The following is a 23,603-nucleotide window of genomic DNA, read 5'->3' on the forward strand; positions in this document are numbered from 1 at the left end:
CTGTCCTGGGCTGACCAGGTCAGGGGGTGGGGGTAGGAAGATAAAACTCCTCGTAGCCAGGAGGAAGCTCTCTTTTGGGGGGGGGGGCGCTGTATCCATGAGAGCAGGCAGACCTCTCCACTGAGAAGGCAATTTCTTACAGTGGTCAGGTGATAGTAGTGAAAGAAAAGCCTCTCCAGATGTTGCCTGTTGATTCTTCTGGATCTCTTATTGGCTTTGAGTGCCATCATGACCTTCTGTACTGGTAATCTAGAATGGGTATTTGTGGCACTATATTCTGGTTTTGTTACCTCCTGTCTCACCTGTACATGAAACTGGTGCTGGGAGACAGCTGCTCCATCTTTTTATATTTGTGTTATTGGGTCCTAACGCTTCTTCCACCTTGAACTCTGTATAGCACTATTGGAGCTTGTCCAGAAGTTGGATTAAAATGTCATTGATTTACAGATGGCATGTGTGATTGACTGCACTTAAAAACCAAGCTCCTAGTGCAGCAGAAGCAGAGATATGGGAGGTAAAGGGTTGACAATCCACTGGAATGTAGAGCTTGAGCGATGGGCTGCTCCTCATCCCTGATTGGCCAGTGCCAGCTGAGAAAAACTGTATGATCAGCCCAGTGCTGAAGAGAGTTCAGTTCGATTCATTCCACTCTGGAGGCTCTGTCAGTTGGAATCATTTTGCATTCAGTCTGACAGAGTTTCTAACAGATTTCTGGCAGAGTTTGGAGTCAATGAGTCTGACTGGAAAAGTCAGGCAGGTTCATCTTAGAGTGAAGGAAAAAGACTCCTTTGCCTTAACTGTATTATTTCTACCTTGAGGAAGAATTCATTAACAGGATTCAGTGTCTTAAGTGTCAGCCTAAGTTGAAGTATGCTTTACACAGACACCAGAACTGGGATGGTTATTTGGAGAGAGTGGTTGGGTAGTGTGCTGAAATTCCTTTTCAAGCCAAAAGGAAAAGGGTTATAATCTTCTTTGGAGAAGATCAATTCCTGCCAAGTTTCTCTGGGGTTTTGGCTTTGAGGCGGACCCTGGGTCTGATGTGAAGGGAAAACAGTTTTGGACAACTTAGGAGACGGAAATAAACCGTAGTTTCAAGAAAGGAACAAGTTAGGTGCTCAAGGAAAGAGACCTGTTCCAGGAAAACTGTACTGCCATAGGAAACTCTCTGAAGAAACATTGTTGCTGGATACTTGATCTTAGTCAAAAGGCTGGGAACCTCCGTGCTTGGGAGGCTTTCTGCCTGCTCTGAATTTGAAATTATGAGGAAGTTCCTCTCAGACACATATCCTCAGTTTATACTTCCTTGTGCCAGATTTCTTGCAGCAGCATGTAGAATTCACAGGGAATTAACACAGAATGTAGTTGATCCATAACATTTAGATGTTTTATTCAATTTGTTCTGTGTATAGGCCACTGAGTAATTTTAATATTCAGTGATTTTTAATATTGTATATTTCCTAAAATGTATAAGACTATTTCCTAAAATTTATGAGACTTGCATACATTGCTGCAACTGATTTTGTGCTAGTGACGAGCCATATTAATAAATTTGATTTGATTCACTGTTGCTATAACTGAAATACTAAGTAAAACATCTCTCACTGTTAAGAGCCTAGAATATATGCAAACAAGCTTCAAGATCATTATTTTGCCTATTTCAATAAATATTTCTGTTTAAATGTTGTACTGTCTCAAGTGCCATTTTAAAGGGTAAAACAAGAGGGCTCCTGTTTTCCCCAGCAAGTTCCTGGGCTGGGCTAAAACCCCAAATTATATTCTGTGTAATAGGGTGGGACAAACAGACTATCAGAAATACAAACATTAACATGCTACTCGGGGCTGCTCAGTCACAGTAGGGAACAAAACTTTTCTCAAGAAAATCTGCATCACGGTGGAGTGACAGAAGTCCGTCATAACATGTGACTCTGTTGTTCTTGTTCAGTTTTCTTAAGTGAAATGATGGGTATGCTGAAATGGTCTGGGTGAGGGCTAATAAACTGAAACTTGAGAGAGGTGCTGCTGCTCAGTAATACATCAAGAATACCAGTGTCATCCTGAACATAGTAGCACCTCCTAAAGGAGCATGTTCACAGGTTGGGGTTGCTTTTAAATCCATGCCTGAAGATAGATGAACAAGTTTCACCTGCTGCAGGTAGCACCTTTTAACCAGCTCATTCACCAGTTTCTCCCTGTCCTTGAAAAGCAAGGTGTGCTAGCACAGTTATCTATACTCTGATCACATCCCAATTACTGTTACATGCTCTACTTGGGCTGCCTCTGAAGAGAATGTTGCTACAAGGCCAGTCACTGGTATAGCTGATGGGGACCCTTTTTTCTGAACATTTCTGAGCATAATTAAAAGGCCTGTTTTCTGTCTTTTAAAGTCCTAAATATCTCACAATTGTGTTACTTGAAGGACTGCCAGTTTCCCATAGAAGGCTGCCTGCTTCAGATTAGGCCCTTTTCTATGTTTCTGAAGCCAAAGACAGTTTTACTCCCATTTGTGGAACTCTTTACATGTTTTCTGGGCCTTTACTGAGTTTTAGGCATCAGGTGAAGCTGTTCTTACTTTTGCAAACCTTTGGTGATAGGTAATGCATGTTATTTTCTACCCATGCCTTCATTTTCATTGTAATGTTGCTGCTACTGGTTTATTGTGCTATTTTATATTATTCTTAGAAGTGTATAGTCAGGTATTGGTTATGTTTGTTGCCTTTGGTTCAATTATTGTGAGATACCTCAAGAAATGTAGTAGGCCTCAAATTATTACAAAATCAGTGAGGTGTTATACTGAGATTGCGTCTTCCCCTAGAAATGCTGCATTGGAAGGGGAGGTCAAAAAATGAACCCCAAGGAAGAGGTACACACAGATAACAGAGAATCTGGCATTACTGTTTCTGGTTTCAACTTTGCTGTGTGTGTTGATCCTGCTGGCTGTTTGGGACTTGCAGCCATTAGTAGGTGCATTAGTACAGTCCTCATGGGAATTGCAAGTACTGAGCATGCTGAGTTACTTGCTTTCAATTTCCTCTTTGGGAAGGTGCCCTTAAAGCTGAAACCCAAAGAGAATTTTAAATCATGGCTTAGGCCAACGGAGGGTATGTTAAATGCCTTCATTTGAAAAACTAGTGAATAAAGGGTTGTTCAGTTGCTGCAAACTAACTCTGTTGTAATTGCAGCCAAGAGGCAACCGGAAACATGGTGCATCATTTATCATCACTAGAGCAATTACAGGTAAATATGCATGGCTTGCTCTGATGGATTGTTCGGTGGCTGTTATATGGCTGAAATGGATGGTGTGTGAATTCATTGCTTTTGTTTATATAGTTTGTTATCTGATATTGCCGTATACCTATTATGTTGGAGGCCAAGCGCAATATGTACTGCATAGCAATTCTCCAGAGGCATATGCTCTCTTTTGATTCTCCTTGGATTTTTCTTCTTTTCAACTTCTCCGACAGTGGAGCTCATATATGCATAAACCAATAAACAGGTCTTCTGGTATGTTGGGGGGTCTTTCTCAATCACTGATTAAAGATTTTCTTTATGTGCTATGAATCTTACATACACTACTGCGGAAGTGTTATAAAAGGGGTGACTAAACTGTGGCTCAGTAACTGCATGTGGCTCTTTCACACATACTGTGTGGCTCTTGAAGCTCCCATTGGCCAGCTTGGAGAAGGCATTTCTCTCTTTAAATCACTTCTCCAAGCCAGCTGGTAGTTTGGAGAATGCATTTAAAATTAAAGTTGCTTTAATTAAAATTAAAGTTGCTTTCTTTCCTCCTCTACTTTCCTACTCCCTGCCTTCCTTCCCTGCAGCTCTCATCTCACATTTATTTTCTGTGGTTCTTATGTTAAGCAAGTTTGGCCACCCCTGTGTTATAAAATATGTTGATCATTGGAGTCATGCAGTGCTATTATGGTGGAAGCTTGGGGCCCTGGATCTTGGGTCAGAGGACCTTCAAAGCGGGCTGTGGTTAGTAACCCCACTGAGCTCAGTAAGGATGATTTCTGAGTAAATATGCTCAGAATCAGTTTCTTTAATATGGGTTTTTCTGTAGAGTTAATGAAATGTGATGGACAAGCCCCACTGGACAAGTCAAGAGTGACTTGATACTGTGGTAACTGTGTGACTCACCCAGGGTTCGCTACAGTCTGGTGTAGCGGTTAAGTGTGCAGACTCTATTCTGGGAGAAATGGGTTTGATTCCCCACTTCTTAACAAGCAGCTGCTGGAGTCAGTTATGACTCTCTGAGAGTGAAGGGCGAGGTGTAAATCCAGTCTCCTCTTCGTCCTTCTCCATCTCCTCCTGGAGAGGCAACAGAACTAGAGGGTGGGACATATGCTATTTATCAGGAAGACAGATAACTGATTACTTGAAAGAGCTCAAAGAAAATAAAGGTGGCTATAAAGGCTCTGTTGGATCTCTTGGGCTATCTAGAAAAATTAATCTGGAGTAAGCATAGAGAACATAAATTGCCCTTTATCAGTTGACTTGTTTTTGGCAAGGATTTTGTGTTCAGTTACCTCTTTTTAATTTTATTTGTAGGTCCTGCCTTATTTATACTTCAGTATTTATGGTATAGGTAAGTTACTTTGTTCATGCTCAAGTTTTCTAAGGCCCTCCCAGAAATAATTTTGAAAGGCCTCATTGCATTTGCAAAGACTTGTTACTCTTAATAACATTTGGAGAACCTCTGCTCTGAAGCATTTATCTTTGAAAATAATTTGTGTTAAACAAATACAAGCTGATTAAGTGTATGCATTTATCCTTGGGATACAAAATTGGCTTATCAATATAACAATTGGTGTAAATCCTTCTGTCCTTCCCTTGTACTACTAAGGAATTTGATTATCCTTGATATTTATTCCATATATTCCATATATTCAGATTTTGTGGTAGAATAGTATAGTTCAGCTGAAACCAAAACAACAACTTAATATTGCATAATCCTCTGCTTGCTTCTTATCTTTAAAATCTAGTAGTTGTTGTCTTGAAGTTCGTATGAATTTACTGTCACATTTCAATTTAAGTATGTTCTCCTTTCAGTCCTGCAAAGTTTTCCCTCCCTGCTGGACTCGTCCGCCTGGTCAGTAAACAGATCAACTGGCATTTAGTGCTTGCAAGGTAGGTGGTTGTGTTCTTGAGTGGGAAATGGGGATCACTTGGGACTCATGGTGCAAACTGGTTCCTGTAAGTCAGAAAGGTTTATCTTTCTGATATGAAAAAAAAGAAGAAGAATCGTTGAGCTTGGTAAACTTATACAATGAAATTTGTTTTAAATTTATGTGAGTAGTTTGCATTAGGCCTGAAAAAATGCAAGATAGCAGTGCTGATATAATGAAGGGGTCTGCCTGGATAATGTAATGGATTTGGATTGATGTGTGTTATGATAAAGTCCCACCCTGGGTCAATCTAACCTGCTTTAGAAATTTACTGTGAGGATAAAGGTAAAGGGGGAAGCCCCCAATATATACTAGTCCACATTGCTTGATCTTACCTGCTCCACTTAAACTTAGTTTATTGTAAACATTTTGATGCCACTTATTTACACGTAAGGGCCCCCAAGGTGGCAAGCATTAAAACATCAAGCAGCATTTTAATATGTAAGGATATATAAAATACTTAAACAATTTAATAAAGCATAAACATCCATAACACCAAAACAAGGGGTGGAATGCCAGTATCTGTTATTGAGGGTATGCCTGGCAAAACAAAGAAGTCTTTACTCACTGGCAGAGGTCAATAATAGAGGGAGCCATACAAAGGTCCCTGGGAAGGGAGTTCCAGAGTTTTGGTGCCATAACCAAGAAGGCATTTGCTTAGGCTGTTGCAGATTGCAGGGGCACCCGAAGCAGGGCCGCCAAAGAGGGGCCAGAGATGTTGGGCAGGTTCATATGGAAAAGGTGGTCCTTCGAGCATGCTGGCCCCAAGCTGTATAGGACTTTAAAGGTCAATGCCAGCAGCTTGCATTGGGCCTGAGAGCATTTTAGAAGTCAATGTAGATGGAAATAAGACTGGAGTGATAATTTTGCCACGACTGGTATGCATTAGAGGTGTTTATGTGTGTGTGTGTGTGTGTTGAGGGGGGCGGGAGTTCACTCGTGTTGAACCTGGGTAGGAAGGGGTCTTGGAAATGTGACATTTCTTGTACCCCTGGTACAGCCCTCTGCCGGTCTTGGTCCCTATCAACCTGCCCTTTGAAGGGCTGATGGCAGGACAGGAAACACCATATATTTCCTGCTTATTTACTACAGTGTGAAGTGCTGACATTCAAACCTTCCATGGAATTCTTCATTATGTATGTGGGGAAATCTGGAGTTAGTGAAGTCCCTTGAGTCAATGCAGAATGTGGCAGCCACACCTGATGAGCAGTATATGGAGCTCAGCTTCATAACGGGAAATGTGGGGCAAAATTCTTATCAGAGACACAGGGTCTAGGTTGAATAGTAGGTAGGAGGGTTGAAAGAAACATAATGATGTGAGTGCACAAATGAGTTTTAACAGCAAATTGGTCAGGTATTTTCCATCACCTGTATATCAGCTGGTTTGCTGCTGTATTCTTTCTGTTCTTTCTGGGGGATGTTTTTTTTGTAGATGGCTGAATCTGTGTCCCCTTGAATGTATGAGCTGTGACTCTGGGTTTTTTCCTTAGTCAAAATCATAAACAGAACATGTGAGCTGCAGCAGCATTTTTTCTTTCCCCTGTGCTCTTGGTGCCTGTGAGGGGTTTCTGTGTTTTGTGAATGTTGAAAATATTGTGCTAATAAGTATCCAGGTGAGACTGCAGGCTCCTTGGGGGCCCCTCTTTGTTTTCACTAGAGCATATAATGTGACATCGATAGATCTATATGCATACATTTTAGTAATGCTCGTCATTCAGTGTCATTCACTCAGCATTTTTGGTATGTTACCATTTTAAATGCAAATCCTGTGATCCAAAAGCTGTAAAATAGAAGAATGGGGAACCTTGAGTTCTTTGAAAGAAGGATGACATAAAAATGTGCTAAATAAGTAAGAATGGCTCCAGCAGGGAATTCTCATGTTCTGTCCTAATTTATGCTGTTTTAAACTGTTTTACTTTGTATTGAATTTGCATTGAAATCCTGATGTTTTAGATTCTGCTCTGTAATCCACCTTGAGCCCGCTTCCGGGGAGGGTGGAATATAAATTTAAATAAATAAGAAGCAACATTATGTTGGTATTTTTACAAAGTCTTTTTTCTCCCCCCAGCAATGGAAAATTGTTGGCAGCTGTTCAAGACCAGTGTATAGAAATACGGTAAGGTATTCCTGTATGAATTTGCCTAGCCCTTAAAACAATCTTCTGAAGTTTTTGACTATCGCTCTTGCCTTCAGAGGATAGGCAACAAGTGGTCCTTTCTAACTGTGTCACAGAGCATTAGTGGCTGGTCATTAACTGCCTTATTTGGCCAAGATTCTCCCTGCTTACTTATCTCTCATTGCTATTCTGTTGTTGATTTTACAGTTTAATGCCTCTATTGTTATATTTACTGTACTCGATCTACATAAATAATTTTTAAAAAATAAATGCTTGTTTCACCCTTTCACTTTTTGGGTTAATGGTCACACATCTTGCTGAATGAAATACATTCCAAATAAGACATGAAAAAAATAAGAATTGTAGTAGTTGTCTAATGATTCCATCTACTTAATTTTTAATTTTAAGGTTTTCTCTTTATTGCTTTATTTTTATTTTATTGCTTTATTTTATTTTAATTTTTTTGTTTTTATTTTACAATTTTATTTCCTTCATTAATAGCCCACCTTTCTTTCTGATACTCAGGGTAGATTAATAATAACAATTATTAGTGTCTGTGCATTAAAAACGTGAAGTTCACATTCTTTGATACCTCGCCCCAACTCTTTTGAGATTTAGACCTACTTGATGCACAAAGAATGCCTACTGACAAAGTGGATCTATATAGCATAGGGCTGGGTCCCCCCGATTCGTAGTTTCTGCTGGTTTATTTATTTAGTTCTATATCCCATCAACCCCGCCAAAGCAAGCTCAGGGCAGCGAGAATCTACAGTAGTTTCCCATTTCCACTTCAGACTCTCCCTTATGTAATTACTTGGAGTTCTGTAGCTCCCAGGAGCTGCATTTCATTGAGATCAGTGGGTTGCTGTGGGACAAGGAGACAGGAAAATTCCATTCTGCCATTAGCAATCCATCATTTGATATATATCTGTAGCAGTGTTCCCTCTAAGCTGAGTTAGTGTGAGTTAGCTCACAACTTTTTAGCCTCTAGCTCATACATTTTTGTCTCGGCTCAGGAAAAAAGACCCTAGAGCAAACTAATTTATGCAGCAGCTCACAACTTTAATGTCAGTAGCTCACAATTTTAATGCCAGTAGCTCACAAAGTAGAAATTTTGCTCACAAGACTCCACAGCTTAGAGGGAACATTGGTCTGTAGTGCCCTTGATGTCAAATAGAACCATGGGCAAATTCAGCTCTTCTTCATGCAGGTGATCACCAGGACTTCCAGAGCTGCTTGTTCAAAGGTTTCAGCACTAAACAAGAAATGCAGGCGCTTTTCTTGAGTATGAAAAGGGAAATGTTGAATGGAATGAAGGGGGATATTACTCTTGCAGATTGCATTCTGTGAATGATGATCCTGTGATTTCCCCAGCCTGCTGTATTCCTTTCCACACTTTAGTGTGGAATAAATAAGCGTGGGGGAAGTGGGGTTGTGATGGGTACTTCCATGTTCGGTCTACACATGTACATTGCAAAAAAGTTGAACCTCCGGGCTTCCAAGTTGTGTGGAAAGCATTCTAAGTTCATGAGTATGCATAGCTTAGGAATTGAGCTTGCTGCCAGGGTCCTTCTGTCCTCCCTTCCAGCCTCCCTGCTTCATTTTATAGTCATGTCATCTGAAAGAGCCTGCTATTGTCTATATAACACTTCTTGCTTTGGTTGAGTGGCCATCACGGTTGCTATATACTATATAGTATATGTCAGATATTCTGCAGCCTGGTTTAGCTTTATAAGCAGAACCTCAGTGCATATGTGACTCCAGTTTATTAGACTTGTTAACTTGTTTCTTGTAATTCTCTACTGTTTCTACTTTGTTTCCATGTAAGTATTTCTTCTTGGGTGCAGAACTTCAGTGTTGATATGACATGTTTACCTATATTGCTGCAATCTGCTTCAGTGGGTTTGTTTCTTCTGCAAAAAGTTAAACATTAGTATGTTTCTTTTACTTAAACTATCAGTAAGCTACTCATCCATGAGTCATGGCTGGCATGTATTCTGTAAATTTAATGTTGAAATTTAACATTTCAGGTCTGCAAAGGATGAGTTCGGGTCTGTAATTGGGAAATGTCAAGGTATGTTGTGTTCTATAACACACTCTCAATTTTCTTTTAATTGTTAAATTGTAACGGTTAGGGGCTGATGGTTGTACTATGGTTATCACTTGAAGGTAAGTTCAAATCTTCCATGTAGTGGGTTTTATATTATCAGACTTGTATGGATGAGTTCACCTCGTAGTTGTGGCATATTTTAAAAATATTGATTGCTAATGAAATGAAAACATCCCCACTTGTATTGCCACCTGGGAACTTTTATTATGTAAACTAGGCCTTGGTTTAGGACTTCTTTTAAAAGATTGCTTTTTTCCAATCCTGTTCACCATTTTTTATGCTTCTAGTACAATTCTGTATTCAAATATGTTAATCTAGCAATGGTCTTCTTTTTCCAGAAGCGGGACCATCTTTAGCCTCTAGGTGATAGCATAGGAACCACAGAGATGGAAATACATGGCAGGAAGTCACATGATGTCAGTCATATGACAGGAACAGGAGGAACTAGAGTTGTACCCTCACTGGTGAGGAGAGGGCTCCTCATTACAAGTGCACATTGGAGGAACAACTGATATGAGTAGCTGGCCAGAAAGGGGGAGAAGACAAAGGGAAACAGAGGAGCTTATGCTGGAAGGGGCATGAAACCTGTCTATGCTAGAATTGATTTCTCTTCACCAATTAGTGGCCTTGTGCTGTCCTGTTTCTCTCAGTATGTGTGCAAAGAGAGGTAGGAGACATAGTGCCTTTGCTTTTAATGCATGGGCACTAGCAAAAGGTCTTAACAAAAGTGCATGTGGGGGAGCTGACTATTATATAAGGCCTTGTGATCTGGCACATGGGGCTATGCAGCCGATCTCAGGGTCGTGGCATGTTAGTCTTGGTGACTAAAAGGAATCTCCATATTTGGAAGCAAACTTCTGAATGCCAGTTGTAAGAGGCTACATTGAGGGTGGGGTGGGGAAGCCTAGGTCTCTGTTTGTTGGCCTTCCAGTGGTTGGCCACAGTGTGTAACTGGATCCTGGGTTAGATGCACTAGTGGTTTGATGAAGTGGAGCCCTTCTTATGTTACCATAAATCTTAATCCTTGGCCTATAATACATCTGTTAACATTAGAATGAATGTCTTTTTTTTTTTTTATCTCCTCACCCCATGTTGAGACTGGTGTTATTGGCAATGTATTTTTCCTCCCACAGTTCCAAGGGATCCTAACCCACAGTGGAGGCGTGTGGCTTGGAGTCATGATTGCACTTTGCTTGCCTATGGAGAAAGCACTGGAACTGTCAGAGTATTTGACTTGGTTGGCAGTGAACTCCTGGTCATTTCACCGGTATTTACTTTTTATGTTAGAGATTTCAAAAGTCCACTTTGCATGCAAATTAGACCTTTATGGCTATTATAATTTTAACATTACACAATTATGCTGAGAGCTTTCATTGCAGGCACTTTATTGCTTATTTTGTTTAACAGTTGTTTCTGTGTTTTTATTGGTAAACTTGGATCTGGTATTTCTGTACAGACTAAACAAACTACATTAATTTTATTTGTGCCATAAAGTTACTGAATCTTTGGCCAGAAGTTATACTGTTGTAGCCCTCTAAAAACAGCAAGTCCCCTACAGGACTATGCTTTAGCATTGAACCAGCATGTTGACCTTGGAAGGGAGACTGCTTCTTGCAGCGATGGAAATTTGCTTGGGCAGCAGCTTAACTGTTTCATTTTAATTTTTCTGTGAATATATTCACCAGGCTTTTTAGTAGGCAGGTTTTCAATTCTAACTTCTGGGAAGCTGAAAAAAGCAGTTTCTAGAAGAATTTTAGTAATCATTAAAGTTAAGTTGCTGTATGTTGCATAGCTGATAAACCCTTGAACAAATATCTGTCCTATAATTTTATTGTCAAAATGGTAATATGTTGATCCTCTTCTAACAAATAGTGCTCAGGACCAAACATTTTCTTGTATCTATGCAGGAAGATCTGCAGTTGTTTCCACATTCATCTTCATTCCTGCAACTTAACCCAGAAAGATCATTCTTAGGCTTGCTGGATTTATATAGATCAGTAGCTGTCTGGTTTAAGGAGAGGAAGATTAGGGAATCAGCAAGACCACTTGCTGAAGGAACAATGATTCACCCTATTGTCCCTCTATACACTGGTCCTCCAACCTGCAGAGCTATTCTTTCATATGGGTCCCATGTTCTTGGGTTTATCTATCAACTACTGGAAGAGATTTTGGAAACTGAGACAAGTTTGGGAAAACTTTACATCCAATTCACAGATGGTTGGCTATACACTGATGATATTGTTATGATGACTTCTTCATGCTTGCCTAGCAGCTTCTGATTGGGATTGATACTCTATTTGAGCAATTTAAGATCTTGTATTTTTTATATCTGATTCAGTGCAGAAATTTTGCCTGCTGAAGCAGTGTCTTCCAAATTTGTTTATAACGCCAATTTTTATTTTGGTCCAGGGCTCTAGTTTTCCTGGAGACTTGACCTATGCTATAGCAGGATTGATCTTTTTGGAATACAAAGCAAGTGCCCAGTGGTCAGCTGAATTGCTAGTCATCAATTACCGTGGGGAACTAAAAAGCTACCTTGTAAGGTAATTATGGATGCAGACTATACCTATCCCTATTAATTTGAAATCCTTATAAGTAGAATAAATGATATTCTTTTTCTGGTTTAGTGTTGGAACAAATCAGAGTTTCCAAGAAAGCCATAGTTTCAACTTCAGAAGTCATTATGCTCATGGAATAATGGCAGTAATTTACCATCCTGTACACCGGTAAGTTTTTTTAGTCTAAATTAATTTTGTAGTGATAGAATACTGGTGCTCAATAGCCATGTGCTTTATATAGCTGGGTTCCATTTCTCTCCCCATCCCCCTCCATCTTCTAAGTTGCAAATGGCTGAATTACAGGACATACCATTCACAGGCATATGTAGCAGCTAATGGAATTCTATTCCTTTTTGATTTATGGTGACTGAAATACATTCCTAGTTATGCTTGTCTTAATCTTAAAGTGACCTTTCTTCCTCATAGTCTTAAAAATGGATGCACCAGTTCAGCAGGTCCAGACAAAAGTGCTCACAAGATGCGTGACTCCCACAATTGTGCTGATGGCCTTGTGCTGATACCTTAAGTATGCTCACCATCTTCTAGAATAATTATAAAATTAAGAACTTTCTCCTAGCCCTCTATTCTGGTTATATGCCCTATGATGACTGTCAATAGTTTAAATGTACTGGAGGGAGACGAGCTTATTTTGTTCCAAGGCTTTTAGGAAGGAGACTTCACACTTTCCACAAATAGTTTGTTCCATTTGAGAGCAGGCGTCTTAAATCTTTTGTTACTTGGATTTTCATCTTGTCTTGAAGTGACTGTTCTCACCCAAATATTTTTAAGACTATCGGCATACTGTCACTTAACTCTTTTTTTATGCTAAAGGATGAATACAGAAGACCGTCTTTGTGTATGCATGTATACAGATGATGAGAAAGATCTAAAAGGTTCACTTTGCCCATTAAACTTGAAATCTGCACCCAGTGCTGCTATAGCACAACATATGACCCAATGAAACTTCAGAAATGCCAAAATGGAATTTCTGTAAAGAACAATTCATGAATGATATTACATAAAACTTCATCTTTCTCAAGTACCACTGTGTGCATGCATATATACTTTGTGCAGTGTTTTTTTCCTGTTGGACATTGGCACTTTCTTCCAAACTAAGCAAATGAAAATTGATATTGTGAAACCATGGAGAAGGAGCAGAGAAGATAAACTCTGATGACTCTGACCATGGAAGAAGTCTACATCTCAGAGACATAGTTTCCCCATTCAGCATAATAAACCACTGACTGCCAGTATAGTCAATTATTCAACCTTATGGGATACTGCTTAGTAAGCCAACCAGTAACACACATAGGGGGGGAAATACACAATGTTTGTAGTGATACAGATGACCCATGTAGCAGAAAATTTTACTTGTGGTAAGCTTCTCAGAGAGCCAGTTTGGTGTAGTGGGTAAGTGTGTGGAGTCTTATCTGGGAGAACAGGGTTTGATTTCCCACTCCTCCACTTACAGCTGCTGGAATGGCTTTGAGTTAGCCATAGCTATCACAGGAGTTGTCCTTGAAAGGGCAGCTGCTGTGAGAGCCCTCTCAGCCCCACCCACTTCACAGGGTGTCTGTTGTGGGGGAGAAGATATAGGAGATTGTAAGCCGCTCTGAGTCTCTGATTCAGAGAGAAGGGTGGGGTATAAATCTGCAGTTGTCTTTTTCTTCTTAGAAAAGATTCCACTCTGTTTCATTTAGGCCTAGTTTGAACCCAGTTCTGGTGGAACTGAGAACATCTCTATGTGACTTGTAGTTGCCCAGTGTTTTGCTTAAACTGACACACTATGCGTGCAATCCCGCCACGAGTGATATTATCACTCTGCCATGATGCCCATCTGTGCTATCCCCCTCATGCTTGCACCTGTAGCTGCCAAGGGCTCAGTACAAAAAAAGTAGCAGCCATGCGTAGTGTCACATGGATAAGTTCATGTATGTCAGCAGTTCCACATTTAAATAAGATCTTAAATCCCATCACTGTCCTTTGTAATTACTAGTTTTGTGTGTGTTAAATTATGAACCACTTTTGTAGCTACCTGGCAGTTGTATGTTAAAAGATGAGAGTCTGTAAAGAATTGAAAAAGGATGGTGAGATAAATCATTTGAAATTTTCTCTAATCTTCCCTTCTCAGGATTCTGTAAATTCTTTAGGCCTAAGCAGGGCAATTTCCCTGTCTCCTTCTCCACCTCTTTACCTCCTTTAACTGACTTGCAACAGTTCCATGCCTCCTTATTATGTCAGTTTTATTTTTTCCTTTTAAAAAGGTTAAATGTCAGTTAATTTTACAGTCATATGCTTGTAAACAACAACACAGTTTTGAAGACTTAAGGGCACTTTCATCTTGGTAGAATTGCTGGCAGCTTCTTCCCCTCTCCCATTGAAGATCCCCCACTTTGCCCCCATGCAGATCCCCGACTTTGCCCTCTTACTTTCTAGGTCTGACACTTCCGAGAGCTTATTGGATGGCAACAGGTAGGGGAAGTCTCACTCTGGGAATTCTGCCTCACTAGTGCATCTTGCCTTGTTGGGTATAAGTCCATTTATTTATTTATTTATTGCTTGCTTGTTGAGGGGTTTTGGTTCCATGAGTAAACTAAAACCTTACCTGTGGGCAATGTGGCTTTGCGGTTTTCATGACTGACAAAGCCATGCACTTTAGTATTGAATACTGTAATAATGTAGTCATTCTTTTCCAAATGAAGATGGATAAAATCACTGTCAAGAGTCTTATAAAATGCCAGTTTTCTGCTTAGATTAATTTTGTAGCCCCCTTGAGACTAGATCATTGAATGAGAACATCTGATTTTATTTTTTTTTTGACCAAGGGAAAAAGAAGTCTAAATTCATTCTTTCAGCTTTCCTGATGATTGGATTGTTCATGGCATTCACTTGGCTTTTCATTGGCATTTCTCTGATCTGAGATTAAGAACTGCAGGACCAAGCAATGTACCTGCATCAGTGATGTTCTGTACAGATTATTACCAAATAACTAATCATGACAGTGGCCTCAGTGGGATCCTTTGCCTGGCTGTGCAGTTTCATGTTGCCTTCAGTTCTGAATAAGTTGCTGCCTCTCTTGAAAGTGGCCTGCAAGGGTAAAATCATTGAAAGTGGGATATTGGGAGGGTGATGATGAACAGCAGTTAAGAGTTTATTAGGGTTAGATTTTGTTGTTGTTCAGTCGCACAGTCGAGTCCGACTCTTTGCGACCTTATGGACCAAGTCACACCAAGCCCTCCACCAAGATTTTATTGGGGTCCATATAATCCAGTTGAGCATTTCTGTGGGAGGAAGGCACACAGTGTTCTGACCTTCCCTCTTCAGGTGCAGTCCTGGATGCCCCTCAAAATACTGTTCTTCCTGGAACATTTGGGGACTTTCAGGGAGTACAGAGATGAGAAAGTCATGCTCCTCAGCCAGGTCCAAGCCACAGTGTATTGAAATTTTCAGAAGCATTGCAGGACAAATATTTTGTTTGAAGTAGACAGTATTGATTTTGAATATGATCAAGGCCTGATAAAGAATTTCTTCTCTAGTCCCTCCCCTCCGACTGTATTCTAAGCACAGGGTAAGCCAAACACAGGAGAACAATGCGATGTGGTCTTTATACTCTTTGCAAACGTTTTGATGAATCTGAATAACATCAGTTTGTTTCATCAGGTTGGAAACAGATTTCTTTTTAAGCATGACTTGGCTGTGGATTTTGGAGTTTTGCCCATTATTCAGGCAGAGCTTCCAGACTTTGATGCCCAAAGCTCTTTCTTCTACTGTGTCAGGCAGAGAAAGAGAGAGAGTAGATGTGAAAGACAGGCTAATCAACTGCTTTGCAGTACTGTTGTGTAGAGGTGGGACCTGCATTGTGTTTCACGGTTCTCTCTTTATTTCCCTCCCTGTTTTGAATGTTTGTGATTCAACTATAAATATGCTCTTTGTGTTCAGTTTCTTTTTAATAAGGCCATTATTTCCCTTTAAAGTTTTTTTTATATGATGGGGAATGACAGCGCTTTGACAGCTTAATCACTTTTCTGAGAGAGCACAGATTATTTCTTCCTCCTGCAGCACTGACGTTGTTGATGTTCTGCGTGTTGTAAAGTATGTTGCTGTAATCTTCTCAGCCTTTTGAGAGAAACCAGCATTCCTAGCTGAACACAAAAAAGGGCTGCTGCTGTATATGCCATTTGTGTGGACTATATATGCCATTTGTGTGCCATTTGTGTGGAGAGCCAGTTTGGTGTAGTGGTTAAGTGTGCGGACTCTTATCTGGGAGAACCGGGTTTGATTCCCCACTCCTCCACTTGCACCTGCTGGAATGGCCTTGGGTCAGCCATAGCTCTGGCAGAGGTTGTCCTTGAAAGGGCAGCTGCTGTGAGAGCCCTCTCAGCCCCACCCACCTCACAGGGTGTCTGTTGTGGGGGAGGAAGGTAAAGGAGATTGTGAGCCGCTCTGAGACTCTTCGGAGTGGAGGGCGGGATATAAATCCAATATCTTCTTCTTCTTCTTAGGCATGTATGCTTGGCCATAGGCCCCTTTGGTAAAACACCAAAAGAATTTTACATTTTTCTCATTTAAGGAAGAAGACATGAGGTGTTAATAATATCAATCCAACAATATAATCAGAAGCCGAAGTTTTATCAAATTAACATCCCACTAATGGCATAAACAAATGAGAGTGAGATCACATGTGACATCTGCATGACTTGTTTTGTTCATAAAGTACACTTTTTTTTTAAAAAAAAAGATCACTTTTAATCTCCTGCTTTATTCTCTGTGGGGACCCAAGTAGCACCATTCTCCTGTCCTCCATTTCCCCTTCACAACTCTGTGAGGCAGGTTAGACTGGGAGAGAAAAAACAGCCCAGGGTCACCCAGCACACATCCATGACAGGGCAGTATTTGACCTTGTATCCCAGATACTAGTGAGATCTAAGAAATCACATGTCTTCTCTTCAGTGGAAGGCTTACAACTAAATGTAATGCCTAAATGTAATGCCTTAATTATTTTCTTGCTTTTCCTTTTCTCCCCCTGCCACTCTTGAGAATTGGAGAATTCTGTGGGATGTATCACAGTGGCTACAACTGGATGGGGAAAAGGTGTAGAAATTGGGATAATCTTTTTTATAATGGAAGAATGACCAAATACAGCAGAGACTGGTCTAGTTTTTGGACTTCTCTCTTCAGTGCAGGCCTGAAAGGAAAAGTCCAGGAAACCATTTTCCATGAGAGAAAGTTCTTTCTGTGATTGGAAAAAGTCCTTTGCATCCCTCCAGCTGTACCATTGTCATGTAGAGATTAACTATAAACTTTTGGAAGAAGTACAGTTGGTTTTTACATCCCACTTTTCTCTAACCTAAGGAAGCACAGAAACATAGAGTTGGAAGGAACCTCCAGGGTCATCTAGTCCAATCCTCTGCACAACGCAGAAGCCTCACAAATACCTTCCCCCAAACATACATCCCCAGTGACCCCTGCTTCCTGCCCAGAAGATGGCAAAACCCTCCAGGATTCCTTGCCAAAGTGGCATGGAGAAAAATTGCCAACTGACTCCAAAGTGCCAATCAGCATTTTTCTGGGTGTGTAAGAAAAGGCCACAAGAACTAATACAACCCTTTCCACCCTTCTTCTCATGATCTGCCTAATTCACAGAATCAGCATTGATGTCAGATGGCCATCTAGCCTCTGCTTAAAAATCTCCAAGAAAGGAGCCAAGTCACCAATGCAGAATCACAAACCAGAATTAGAAGTCAATGTCCAAAAACCACAAGGTCAGGGTGCCAAGGAAATCAAGCAGTTCAAGATCAGGAAGGAGCGTGGATGCAAGCCAGAGAATAGACTTGTTGCTTCCACAAGGTTACCAGATCCTGGGTGGGAGCTCTATGGGAGTCTCAATCAGCCTGCTCCCTGGGTGGCAGTGACTCTGCTAGAACTCAGGGCTGAGAGATCTGAAGCATAGGCATGCCTCATGTCTTTTCTCTGAAAGTTCTTTCCGGAGCCTGCTTCGAACTCTTGAGATGGGAGGAGGAGAGCTTGGAGGAGATTGATCGTCAACAGCTGATACTGGTGCCTGGAGAGTGATTGATGGGCCAGCTGCTGTTTGTTCAGCTGAGGAACTGGCTGGCAACTCTTCCAGGTCTATTAACCCTTCCAGTTCCTCCTCATCAGGGCTCATGACACCCAGCTCCTTTAACTTTTCCTCATAGGACTTGGTCTCCAGACCCTTCACCATCTTTGTTGCCCTCCTCTGGATATGTTCCAGTTTGTCTATAACTTTCTTATAGTGTGCGCAAAACTGAACACAATACTCTAGGTGAGGTCTAACTAGAGCAGAGTAAATGGTTACCCTCACTTCACATGATCTGGACACTATTCTTTTGTTGATACAGCCAAAAACTGTATTTGCCTTTTTAGACACTGCATCACACTGCTGACTCATGTTCAGTGTATAGTCCACTAAGATCCCTAGATCAGGGGTGTCAAACATGCAGCCTGAAGGCTGAATCAGGCCCCCGGAGGGCTCCTATCAGGCCCCTGTGCAACTGGCTCTTGTCTGTTCTCCCTCTCTCTTGCTTCCTTCTGCATCTCAACTTGCTTTGCAAGGCTTGCTCAATTGCACAGGAGCTACAGAGCAAAACCTCGATTTTCTCCATTGGTTGAGGCTCCTCTCTCTCCTGGTATCCCTGGGTTGGGGAGAAAAGCCAGAACTTCCTTTGTCCAGTTCTCTGGATCCCATAGGAGAAATACAAAAAAGCACCTTTAAGACTAACAAGTGCTAATGTTTTAAGTATTTTTTATTTTAAGTTTTTTTTAAAAAAAATCTTTAGTCATGTTTGTGTCCTTTAAAAAGTTTATATCTCTCCTACCTAATCTTAAATTAAGACACATGGCCCAGTACAACGCAGCCCAGTCTGGCCTGACAAGGTCTCATTTATGTCAGATCCGCCCCTCACAACAAATAAGTTCTACACCCCTGCCCTAGATCCTTTTTGCACATACTACTGCCAAGACAAGTCTTCCCCATCCTATAATTATGCATTGGATTTTTTCTTCCTAAATGCAGAAATTTACATTTCTCCCTGTTAAAATTTATTTTATTTGTTTTAGCTCAGTTTTCCAGCCTGTGAAGATCATCCTATATCCTGTCTGTCTTCTACTGTATTTGCAACCCCTCCCAATTTAGTATCATCTGCAAATTTCATAAGCATTTCCTCTGTTCCTTCAACCTTTTTCCTTTATAAAAATGTTGAAGAAAACAGGTCCTAGGACAGATCCTTGAAGCACTCCACTTGTTGCTCTTCTCCAAGAGGATGAGGAACCATTAACAGGCATTCTTTGGGTGTAATCTGTCAACCAATTACAAATACGCCTAACAGTAACAGGATCCAAACCACATTTTATCAACTTGTCAACAAGAATAGTATGTGGAGCCTTATCAAAAGCTCAAGTTAAACTATGTCTACAGCATTCCATTGATCCAGCAAGGTAATAACTTCCTCAGAAAAGGAGATCAGGTTAGTCTGACATGGCTTGTTCTTGAGAAACCCATGAAGGCTCTTAGTAATCACAACCATCTTTTCTAAATGTTCCAGGACTGACTGATGATTTGTTCCAAAACGTTTCCAGATATAGATGTCAAGCTGATGTGTCAGTCATTACCCAGATCCTCCTTTTCCCCCTTCTTGAAGATGGGGATAACATTTGCCCTCCAGTTTTTTGGCACCTCACCTGTCCTTCAATAATTCTCAAAAATAATGGACAGAGGCTCAGAAATTGTATCTGCAAGGTCTTTTAGTACCCTTGGGTAGAATTCATCTGGCCCCAAGGACTTGGTTTCATTTTTAAAAAATGTTTATGTACTCCCCCTGTGCTGATCCTAGGATGTAACTCCCTTCCCTCATCATGTGTTCTGTTTTTGCCATGTTGAGCACTGTTTCCCTCGGAAGAGAAGACTGAGGAAAAGTAGGAATTTAGCAGTTCTGCCCTTTTTTCATCACCTGTTAAAATTTCACTTTCTTGTCCCAGTAAGGAGCCTACCATGGCCTTTCTCTTTTTCTTTATACATAAGAAAATAATCCTTTTTGTGTTATTTTTAGCATCTCTTGCTGGCATAAGCTAATACTGAACTTTAGCTTTCCTAACTCTTTCTCTGCAAGCACTGGTTATTTGTTTATATTCATCCTTGGTTATAAGACCCTCCTTCCATATCCTAAATAAGTCTTTTTTTTGTTTCTCAAGTCTTTAGACTTGCTTAGACTCAAGCTATTTATGGAGCCACCTTGGCTTCTTTATGCACCTCCCATTTTTCCTTTTCACAGGAATCGTTTGTGATTGTGCCTTCAATATGTTGCTTTTAAGAAACTCTCACTCTCTTCAGCTCCCTTCTTCTTAAGTATTTCTGACAATGGGATTTTACCCAGCATCACTCTGTTTGTCAAAATTTGCTTACGCCTGACTATGTGCAGTCTTCCCCAAGGCTGTAAATTCCAAAATCACATGGTCATTACGATCCAGGGTGCCCACTACTTCCAAAAAGTATCAAAACAGCTTAAAATTGCCTTCTGTTCCTTTGTCCATAGCAGTTGTCTTCTGTGGTAGGTGGAGCTGAGAGAATTCTGAGAGCTGTGATTGGCCCAAGGTCACCAAGCAGGCTTCCTGTGGAGGAGTGGGGAAATCAAATCCGGCTCTCCAGATTAAAGTCTGCTGCTCTTAACTGCTACATTGATTCTCAGCCATCTCTGTAAATCTTTTAATACCAGTTTATGATGTATTTTATCTTACCATGCGTATAATAATTCTGGGGTGTGAAATGTTTTTACTGTTGCCTCATATATTTTTTTAACCATTTGGGAAAATACTGTGACTGTCCTCACAGTTTTCTGGGTAGACAGTATTTCTTCCCCTGCCAGTATGGAGGAATGAAAAAGACATTAACTTTTCCACTTTTTGATTAAAAGAGTTGGTTCTGCCCTTCTATATTTGGTAAGGGATTTTTAATGGAGCTACTGGCAAATTAGAGCAATATCAAATACTTACTACTGCATTCAGAAATAAATCTGGCAGCATGATGCCAGGATTTTTAAAAATAAATGAAATCCAATTTATTATTTTTCAGCTGCAGCCTGTATAAACAGTTGTTGATAAAAAGTGTCTGTTTTGGAGAAGAGCTCATGGACACACACACTCACCTTATTTGTCTGTTGTGTTGCTGCTCAGACCTATACACTGCTTTAAAATTCTCCTCTAATTTGCCAGCTATTTCTTCAGGACAGAAGTATTTTTTTTATTTTGTAAATTCGCCATGACCACATGAATGCTGTAGGCTCTCTTATCGAAGCAAATTTCTATTTTGGGAGTCATTCATGAATAAACAAGATGTTATTGATACATTCATTAGCTTGTTTCTCTTCACTTCTAAGAACACAATAATAGGGTTTCTCCCCTCCCCCTTCCTTTTTTTTTTTTTAACTATCTCTTCTAAAGAGTCTCACATGTATCCAGCCATCCACAGACTTCACAGAGCAAAACTTTATCATTACTGATCCTCTCCCCTCCTCCTGTTTGGTTTCTGGAGAGGAACAGGCTATCAGGAACAACATAGGAGGCAAAGTGGTGGAGGGGAGGTCTGTAATGTGTATGTGAGAAAATGGTGGAAAGTGCTGGTTCTTTTTCTGCAAACAGAGATGCCACGGTGTGGTTGGATACATGCTGTTAGCTGGAAGCTATGACACCTTTGCAAAAATTGTTGTAATAATAATTTTTAAAGCTGATATTCAACCCAAAAATATATGCTCACATTTTTCTCAATCAGTTAACGCTTTAAGTAATATCAATAATTCAACTTCCTTGTATAAAAGATACACATTTTGTTACTTGGACCTCTTGTTGGTTTAGATCTCTAATCTGATCTCTCTGGGCGTTTTCGCACTCACCTTCAGCCGGCGCGACCCCCCTCTTCACCGCGCAGGATCTGCGCGGATTTCGCACTAAATTCCGCGGAGCAGCCGGAAGAGCCGGAAACTCCCGGCGCAAAAGCCGCTCAAACGTAAACCGCCAAAAAGCAGTTTCCGTTTGCGCGGCTTTTGCGACGGGAGTTTCCGGCTCTTCCAGCTGCTCCGGGGCATTTAGTGCGAAATCCGCGCAGATCCTGCGCGGTGAAGAGGGGGGTCGTGCCGGCTGAAGGCGAGTGCGAAAACGCCCTCTGTGTTTTTTCTTTTAATTTATAATTATTTCTGTTGTTAAAGAGACTGTGAAGATTTTTATTTCTCACAACACTGTCTCAAAATACAAAGCGCTATAATTAGTAAAAGTTAAGGTTGTGACCTAATGGAAGAAATCTTGTGTCTTCAGTCTATTGAAATAATAGATTTACTGATGCTAACATTTTTCTAATCATCTCTCTCTCTCTCATTAATATATTTCCTGATAGCACTTCATAACATGGCTTGTGAAATGAGCAATCTATTTTTTGTTATATCTGAAATTATCTTTAAAACCTCCTTCCGGTTCTATCTTATCTGACAGTGCCAACAAATGCGTAGAAAATGTGTGGATGATCTGCTTCTTTTATTCAGCACTGCCAAATTTCCTCTCTATAACACTTAATGATCTTTTAAGAAATTCTTGGCTTTATAATACCAATAGATATAGACTTCTAAATGTAGAATGTAAACCTTCAGAATATGTCTATTGATCATCTGTTATGCTTGGCAGATCTTACACGTTTTTGCTTATATAAGGTTATGATCAATGAGAAGTAGCAGGAGAAGGGTAGGGAAATCTCAATTTTCCCTCTCCCATAATTTCCCCATTTCTCCTCCTTTCTTGAAAGCCTCCATGGTCTTTCCCCTTTTCCTCCTTCCTTCTGTCCTTGTCACCCACTGGCCAAGTTAATGTTGCGTGTCCCTCTGTCTTCAGCTTTCTCTCTCTCCCTTCCCCTAGCAGCTTCTACCCAGGAAAAGTATGGCCCAGTTATATGATGCCAGCCCAGTGACTGGGTCGAGCCCAGTTGCACAATGAGGAATTGATAAGGATTTTCATGGAGAACCTTACTTTCATTTGTATCTCCCAGAAAACATTTTTCCTGCTGGCTACTTCTGTATCTTCAGCTTTCCCTGTTCCTCTTCTTCCCACCTACTGGGGAACCCACCTTTTAACTTCTCCCCCTCTACTATATTTATCAGGGCTTTTTTTTTAACAGGTACGCATAGGAACACAGTCCCGGCTACATTGGCATTGGGGTGTGGCCTAATATGCAAATGAGTTCTTATTGGGCTTTTTCTACAAAAAAGTCCTGTGTAGAACAATGGTGACATCAGGGGGTGTGGTCAGATATACAAATGAGTTCCTGCTGGGCCTTTTCTACAAACAAAGCCCTGTCTATTATTTATTTACACCCCACCTTCCTGCACAGTGGGATGCAAACTGGCTTACATATTTTTTCTTCTTTTATCTTCACAACAAACCTGTGAGGTAGGTTAAGCCAAGTATAACTAGCCAAAGTCTAGTCAGTTTCCATGGCACAGCCAGGATTCAAATCCTTGGTCTCTCAGATCCTAGTCTGAAACTCTAATTGCTACAATATAATGGTTTGAGTGGGGTGGCTGCCATTGAACAGAGGTTAGCAGCCAGAACTGAGTGAATCATGCAGGTTGAGT

At 40.6% G+C, this 23,603-nt stretch overlaps 1 protein-coding gene across 2 annotated transcripts in view; it reads left to right on the forward strand.

Moving 5' to 3' along the window:
* The window catches only part of NBAS (NBAS subunit of NRZ tethering complex), a 230,899-nt gene that overhangs the window by 2,910 nt on the left and 204,386 nt on the right, over positions 1-23,603 (forward strand). For both annotated transcript variants that reach the window (XM_060233719.1, XM_060233728.1), the window contains exons 2-9: positions 3,183-3,237; positions 4,555-4,591; positions 5,056-5,133; positions 7,240-7,287; positions 9,318-9,361; positions 10,531-10,664; positions 11,807-11,940; positions 12,025-12,123. In XM_060233719.1, the coding sequence (XP_060089702.1) occupies positions 3,183-3,237; positions 4,555-4,591; positions 5,056-5,133; positions 7,240-7,287; positions 9,318-9,361; positions 10,531-10,664; positions 11,807-11,940; positions 12,025-12,123 (629 nt within the window). The remainder of the gene's footprint in view (positions 1-3,182; positions 3,238-4,554; positions 4,592-5,055; positions 5,134-7,239; positions 7,288-9,317; positions 9,362-10,530; positions 10,665-11,806; positions 11,941-12,024; positions 12,124-23,603) is intronic.

This window comes from Heteronotia binoei, chromosome 1 (assembly GCF_032191835.1).
Source record: "Heteronotia binoei isolate CCM8104 ecotype False Entrance Well chromosome 1, APGP_CSIRO_Hbin_v1, whole genome shotgun sequence".
NCBI lineage: Eukaryota > Metazoa > Chordata > Lepidosauria > Squamata > Gekkonidae > Heteronotia > Heteronotia binoei.